The 7727-nt window shown below is 39.1% G+C and overlaps 1 protein-coding gene across 1 annotated transcript; it reads right to left on the bottom strand.

Moving 5' to 3' along the window:
* Positions 1 to 3516: 3516 nt before the first annotated feature.
* LOC131152214 (thermospermine synthase ACAULIS5-like) lies at positions 3517 to 7213 on the bottom strand. The gene is made up of 10 exons (XM_058103945.1): positions 6864 to 7213; positions 6058 to 6124; positions 5850 to 5944; positions 5660 to 5762; positions 4975 to 5063; positions 4701 to 4857; positions 4523 to 4598; positions 4234 to 4292; positions 3997 to 4133; positions 3517 to 3872 (listed from the first exon to the last, which is right to left on the bottom strand). Exons 1-10 carry the CDS (start codon positions 7007 to 7009, stop codon positions 3785 to 3787), a joined length of 1017 nt encoding a protein of 338 aa, XP_057959928.1. The 5' UTR covers positions 7010 to 7213; the 3' UTR covers positions 3517 to 3784.
* Between the last annotated feature and the right edge of the window lie 514 nt (positions 7214 to 7727).

Genomic DNA, 7727 nt, shown 5'->3' with positions numbered 1-7727 from the left:
TCTTTTTATGTTTTGGGGATTGTATATATATATATATATATATATATATACAAAATTATTGTGGATTGTGAGTAGCTCTAATACTGTTATTATGGAGGAATTTTATTTTTACTGCTACATAGGTGTCGGCTGTGTATGACATGTGTGTTCCCATTACCCACGGGTTCGGGTCAACTTCACTATATCATTAGTTATTGGCATCAGGATATTTTATATGATTGCTTATGTAGTAAATCTAGCAGGTCATTACACTTGCTGATAAGGCTCGGTGTCTCAGATTGAATTCAGGGCTACCGATGAATTTCTGGGCCAAGGCAGTTAGTATGGCTTATTTTCTAGTTAACCGATCACCAAGGGCATCACTAGTGGGTAATGTGATGGAAGAGGTTTGGACGGGAAATGCAGTAGACTACTTCGAATTGAAGGTATTCAGGTGCCTATGTCCACGTGTCTAGTGAGGAGAGGTCTAAGCTTGACCCGAAGTCTCATCGTTGCATCTTCTTGGGAAATCCAGAGGGTGTGAAGGGGTATAAGCTGTGGGACCCAATGGCAAACAAGGTGATGATAAGTAGAGATGTAGTCTTTGATGAGAAGGCTATGGTGAAGCGTACTAAAGAGTTTGATTAACAGAAATAAGAGCCAGAAAGCTAGGATAGTGATGAACATGTTGTGTAGGTGGGGTTGGAAGCTTAAGGTAACGAAAATGATCATGGTCCCATGGTTGCAGGGAGCTCTAGGTCAGGAAACCAGCAAGTCGACGATATTCATATATGGAGATCCGGACACACTATTAGGCCTCCATCGAGGTATGGTTTTGATGAGTTAGTATGTTATGCTTTCCTTACTTGTTGCAATGATCCAACTTCTTTTCAAGGGGCAGTGCACAGCCAGGAGAGAGATAGGTGGATGGGAGCGATGACTGAGGAGATGAAATCATTACATAAGAACCTAACTTGAGTTTTGGTGGAGCTTCCAGATGGGAAGAGACCGATAGGTTGCAAATGGGTGTATAGGAAGAAGGAGGCAATTTCAGAAAAGGAAGGAGAGAAATTTAAGGCACGGTTGGTGGCAAAAGGATGCTCACAGAAGAAGGGGATAGATTATGAGGAGATCTTTTCTCCAGTAGTCAGACTACTTCTATCACAATTATGTTGGGATTGGTAGCTCATTAAGATCTTCATTTGGAACAAATGGACATGAAGACTGTATTTCTTCATGGTGACTTGGAGGGACAAATCTACATAGTACAGCTGGAGGAATTCGTTGAACCAGGAAAAGAAAATTTTGTTTGCAGGTTGAAGAAATCTCTTTATGGGCTGAAACATCTCCAAGGCAATGGTATAAACGGTTTGATTCATACATGATGAAGATTGGATACAAACAGTGTGAGTATGATTGTTGCGTTTATGTGAATAAACTTGAGGATGGTTCTCTTGTTTTCTTGTTAATGTACGTCGATGACATGTTGATAGTTGCAAAGGATTTAACTGAGGTAAATCAGTTAAAGGACCTGTTGCATAAGGAATTTGACATGAAGAATCTTGATTTAGCCAAGAAAATACTTGGGATGGAGATTCGTTGTGATAGGACTGCAGGGAGATTATGGTTATCTCAGAGCGGTCATGTTCAGAAGGTGTTAGAGAGGTTTAGCATGATTGATGCAAGACCGGTATGTACACATCTAGCGAATCATTTTAAGTTGCCTACTGCAGATTGCCCAAGTTCAGATGAGGAAATCCAAGACATGTCAAAGGTCCCATATGCTAGTGTTGTGGGGAGTTTAATATATGTCATGGTATGTACGAGGTCAGATTTAGCTCATGCATCGAGCGTGGTGAGCAAGTTCCTCTTTAATCCAGGAAGGCAGCATTAGGAAGCCGTTAAATGGATACTTAGATACTTGCGGGGTACATCGGGATATGGCATCATGTTCGGCAAGCAACCGGATTGTCTTTCAGTTATGAGATTTGTTGATGCAGATTATGCTGGGGATATGGAGGACCGGTATGTTGGAGATCCATGGTACAGTCTCTGGTTGCATTCTCCACGACCGAGGCGAAATATATGACAGTTGCCGAAACTGCAAAGAAAGCCTTACGGCTTACTAGTTTAGTCAGAGAGTTGGGGTTATAACAAGATGGTGTGGTGCTGTATTGTGATAGTCAGAGTGTCAATTACTTGGCGAAGAATCAAGCATACCATGCTAGAACCAAGAACATTGATGTGAGGTTCCACAGAGTACGAGAATTGATTGCTTCAAGTGAACTTATGTTGGAGAAAGTTCACACATCTAATAATGCAGCAGATATTCTGACCAAATTAGTTACTTCAGAGAAGTTCAAGCATTACTTAATGTCTCCAAGTGTTAGAAGGGAGACATACCCAACCAAGCATTTTCAAGTTCAAAGTGAAATAGTTCATGTTTTTTAGATTAACTTAAGGGGCGTATAATCACCAAGGTTGAGATTGTTATTTATGACTCTTATACTTCTGTTTTGATAAGCAAAAAAGAAGAGAGGAAAAACATGAAGGGGGCAGCACAGCAGGACTCGTCAACGAGGAGACTATGTTTGTCGACGAGGGAACAGCAGAGGTTCGTCGACGAATATTTAGAAGCTCGTCGACGAACAATTACTGAGAGCAGGAAATTTTCAGACTTCTAGCATCGTTGACAAGAGCCTTGTATTTGTCGATGAAGATTCTTCTTGGTTTCGTAGATGAGGTCTTGTATTCGTCGACGAGAGGCGCCTGGACTGCGGCAATTTTTCTGAATTTTGAATTTTTTGAACGTTGGGTGGTTGGGCAAATGGGGAAAAACCTCCGAGGAACTTCTATATATGTCATCTGGGCATATTTTGAGAGAGATGATCATTAGAGAAGTGTATTATATACATTTTGATTTCCTTAGTAAAATTTGTGTGTCATTGATTCCGTGGATCTAGGCTTTGCCGAACCACATAAATCTGTATTAATCTTATTCTGGTTATGTATGTAATTTACATTTGTTGTTTATTCCGCTGCATATATTCATTATACGACCCATATCACAACAATATTTTTTCAACCAAAAAAAATAAAAAAAATAATTGGCATATTGATGGTCCTCTAGAGCTGCCATTTTGATCCTCTTCTTTGTGTCACAGGTGCGTGCAGAATTAAGTTTGTGTGGGATTTTGGGTCGATAATTATCATTATGTTTTAGCTGCTCGACAAACAAGAAAGTGGGATTTCAAGAATTTTCTATCCCAGCATGATATTCTCGGCAATAAGGTCAATAAATCACCAAATTTCACTTATGAAGATGCCTACCGTGACCGAAGGAGTAGGCATAGATGGCTGCTGGAATTATTCCTTGACCTTGGGCTGCACATGTTCATGCCTCTTAAATTAAACTCTTTGGTCTCTTTTATGCCATACAGCTAATCACTTTTTAACTGAGCCATGTGAAAGGTGCTAGCAGTAATTAATTAAGAAAAATCAAGAGCAATCCTCACACCCGATAAACAGAATCAGCCATTTTCTAACAATTCTTTCCACACGAGGGCTCTCAATTTCCAACATCTCTTTGGGAGAAACACAAACAGGGATCATTGCCATTCTATCATTCCTTTCAAGTAACTACAAAAGCAGAGAGAGAGAGAGAGAGAGAGAGAGAGAGAGAGAGAGAGAGAGAGAGAGACTAATGATCAAGTGAAAACACAATTGAAAATGAGAAAATGAGCAAGATTTTTTTTTCAGTTGTTTCTCTGTGCTTTCGCTAGGAGGCTCCCTTGTATTCTTTGTGTCAAGCATGTTTGTGTTTGAAGGCAGTTCCATGTCCATATATGAACCTCGCTGTTCCCTCTGTGTACACATGGGTCTCACTATCCAGCCTGCAAAACAGTCAATACCCACTCAAATTGATTAAGCATTTTCAGATCCCTCGCTCCAATACATACATTATATATTCTGCATTTGCAATTTGCAAATGGGTAATGAGATGGTAGTTAGGCTTACGATTTTCGAACAGCTTTGCTCAAGGTAGAGGCTGATGAGAATGTCTTCCCATCCAGATATTTGTTCTCCCCTTTCATCCTTTGTTTCATTCTTAGGTCCAAATCTTCTGCACTGTGTGTAAATGGGGAGTCTGATGCCTGCAATTCCAACTTTTCTTAGGCTCACATTTTTCTACTGACAAGGTCAAAATTTTTCTAGTATAAAAGAAAATCCTGTGGACAGTTTTAAGTCACAAACCATGACCCAACCCCAAGTGTCAGCATAGGAAGGAATATGAGCAGAGAAAGGCACAACATCTGCAGGTGAAAAGAACATGTTAAGGACCTAATTTGCTATTCATAACAGGCCTGTGATAATCATGGGTCGACACGGCAGCCAGAGAAATAGAGCGAAGCACATGGGCCCACAGACCGCTCTCGTTTCTCTTGCTGCCACATGGTCCGTGATGCACACTCAGCATTTTCCTCTCAAAAGTAAAATATATCTAGTTTAGTAGGCATGATGTTTGTTCTAATATGTTACCCACATTTGAAAACATGCCTCAAAGTGTTGTAAATGCAGGAGAAAACTTCTGTATGGCTGAAAACTCCTGCGGGCCCTGCCTGCACTTGTTCCAAAATATAATAGTTACCTGATTAATTACCTCTTTGCCTCAATTCCTTCTTTGTTTTCTAAAGGGAAGAAACCAGCTACATTTATAATACCTGTGTAACAAAAATGCCACCATGACTTAGCCTCGGTTTGACAGTTGATTCATAGAACGATTTGGTATAGAGCTGATAACATGGGCCTCCTTCTATTGGGTCTGCCAGGTCCCCAATGATTACATCAAAACTCTCTTCTCTGCTTTCAAGCTCAGCTCTGCCACATACAATCAATTACACCATCACACAACAAACACTTTGGCCTCTATCATCATCTTTTTTATCTTGTAATACTACTAGAAAGAAGATAAAGGAGAGAATATGAAGAAAAAACCTAGCATCATTGATGACAAGTTCCAGCCTTGGGTCACCAAAAGCTTCTTTGTTCACAACCAAGTATGACTTGCAGAAATCCACCACCTCCTAAAAGACCAAACAGGCATATAATAAAAAGCTGAAACAATGACATTTAGCCACAGGATGCAATTTCAACTTCACCTATTTTTTTTTTCAACTTTTTCGGTTCGTTCCCCACCCCTCTGTGGGAAAGTGTAAGATTTGTTGCTGGGAGTCATAATAAGAAATTGCTACTTGGGTCATAGTTCATGCAGTGCATGCTCAATCATTATGGAAGCACGCATGTGACACAGATCAAAACCGAATCCCACATTTACAACTCAGCATTTCACTGTTCTTATCCTCTAATTTGAGCTAGCAGTCGTATAAGACGATATGGATTTTATATATTGACTTTACATTTACCAAACGGACACGGAAGAAATCTTATAATAATAGTTACATGTCAAGTCGATCATTTTCTTATAGAAGAGGTTTTGCTGTTCTGCCAAGACCCGCTCAAGACAATATGAGTCCAAATGAAGGAAGAAAAGATGGAATTTCATCGTTTACTATGAAGGAAGAAAGCAGGAAAAATGAGATCAAATATCATCATAAGAATGGGGACAACGAGACAAATAGAGTTTATTCAATAACGAGAGAGAGAGAGAGAGAAGGGTAACCTCATCAATGTCGCACATGACAACTTTCTCTACAGTCTCATGTCTGAGAATCTCTCTAGCTGTGGAACCCTCACCGCCTCCCATGATAAATATGGTCTTTGGACTGAAAATATACAAACATGGATTAGATAATGAAAAAAATTCTCGACAGCCAAGCAAAAACATGGAAGAGTTGAGTAAATTTGAGTACTTGGGATGGTGAAGGAGTGCTGGGTGAACAAGAGATTCATGGTAGATGAATTCATCTATCTCTGCACTCTGAAGTTTCCCATCAATGACCAGAGCCTATAGCAATAATCATGAAAACCATTAGAGCCATTACACATGAAGAAAAATGCTCGAATTATTTTCTAAATTATTGATTTCAAAAATAGAATTTGAAATTGTAAAATGTAAACCTTTCCAAAGGGTTTTGTGTCCAATAGTTGGATGTCCTGGAACTGGGTGGCCCCGGTATGCAAAATACTGCCACCAAAAAAAGATCCAACAGTTATTAAATCATTTAGAAAAAGATATCGTTGTTGAACGTGAGGTGAACATAAAGATTAAATACTACTCTATTACCGCTTTCTTGTCCAGCTTTTTCATGACCATGATATCGAATTAACATAGAAACTTCACGTACTTCTGAGACTAATACACACACACACACACACACACACACCAGGCAGCTTGGAACTTTATGAAAAATCATATTTTGTGTCCATGGCTCCGAATGGTAAAGGATTTAATAGGTCGTTCTGACTCTCCCTAGTGAGGGCTTGATTGTTGGGTGGTCCATGACCTTCTCAATCCTAGCTTATGGGATGAAACTTTTCCTCCCACTTAATAACTGATAACCGGCTCCTTCCAACCGATGTGGTGGGATAACCTCAACATTGATTTGTTATTATGGCTCCAAATGAAAATAAAATTATTTTTATTGCAAAACCATTGGCGCCGACATAGAAAGCAAAAAATAAAAACACCATCGGAGGCAGCTTGGAACTTCTGTCCATCACGCATATTCATCTTTTACCCTTAACTTATATTTATGATTTACAAAAGATCAAAAATCTATGAGCAATACCCACACAAAAAATGATCAGAAAAATCAGAGAAGACAGAAGAAAAAAGCTGACAACGTTGAGTGAGCAAATTAAAGGAGGAAAAATGGGGAAAATGTACCGTCTTCAAAGAGGTACATGTGCAAAAACTAATATACCTGTTGAGAGCAAAGCACCATCTCAAGTTCTCTTCAATCTCTTCTTCATACCAACAGCTCTTCCTGTGACCCTCTGCTGAATGAGCCTTCCCGTTTACACCATTCACATGAGCACTAATGCCATTGTCACAAGAGATATCCCCCATTTTCCTCTAAAACCCCTAATTAAACCCCGAGAGAGAGAGAGAGAGAGAGAGAAGGGTTGATGAGAACAGAAGGAAGAAGGGATTTGGAAGGTGAGGGATGTGGGGAATGGGAAGGAGCAAGTGCAGAATATATGAAGAGGAGGGAGTGGGCCTGGGAGGAAAATGAAAAATGGTCAGAGGGCCAAGCTAATGATTTGGTCTGCCCATGGAAGAGTCGGAAATCTATGGAGGGTGAGCTTTTTCTATATTAAATAATACCTTATTTGGAAAATTTCATCAACTAACGCTGGCATAATCTTATTATTTGGACAAATGAGATTTAAACCCTGAATGATATTAACTTAAGTAACAAGATTTGTCACGCGTCAGTATCAGCTTATTTTTTGAGAAAATATCGCTGGATGATCTAATAAGATTTGATTATCACGCGTTAACACATGATTAGACAAACCGTTTAAATCTCGTTAGATGGTCCAGTAAGATTTACTACCCTTCAACTCCTCTTTCCCTAGTCCCATTTAATGACCTAATTAATTCTAAATTTATGAATGCATTAATGATGACATGTTATACACCCTCTTGCCCTTCCTTTATCCTAAATAAATTAATCAATTAATTATTATTTTTTGAAATACCTCTCATTTATTGTATCCAAATTTATTATGTTCAAAATTTTTTATTAATGCATTAAATGCTATTATATTTTAAAATATTTTGT

The sequence above is a fragment of the Malania oleifera genome, chromosome 3 (assembly GCF_029873635.1).
Source record: "Malania oleifera isolate guangnan ecotype guangnan chromosome 3, ASM2987363v1, whole genome shotgun sequence".
Lineage (NCBI taxonomy): Eukaryota > Viridiplantae > Streptophyta > Magnoliopsida > Santalales > Ximeniaceae > Malania > Malania oleifera.
This window is presented reverse-complemented; position numbering and strand designations above follow the sequence as displayed.

Bases quoted from the DNA above. Each gene is read 5' to 3' on its own strand.
- LOC131152214 (XM_058103945.1), bottom strand. From the start codon at position 7,009: ATGGGGGATATCTCTTGTGACAATGGCATTAGTGCTCATGTGAATGGT. The intron at 4,293-4,522 runs GTGGGTAACATA...TTTCACCTGCAG, and splicing joins TTTGAGGCATGTTTTCAAAT to ATGTTGTGCCTTTCTCTGCT. The intron at 3,873-3,996 runs GTAAGCCTAACT...ACTGTTTTGCAG, and splicing joins AGCAAAGCTGTTCGAAAATC to GCTGGATAGTGAGACCCATG.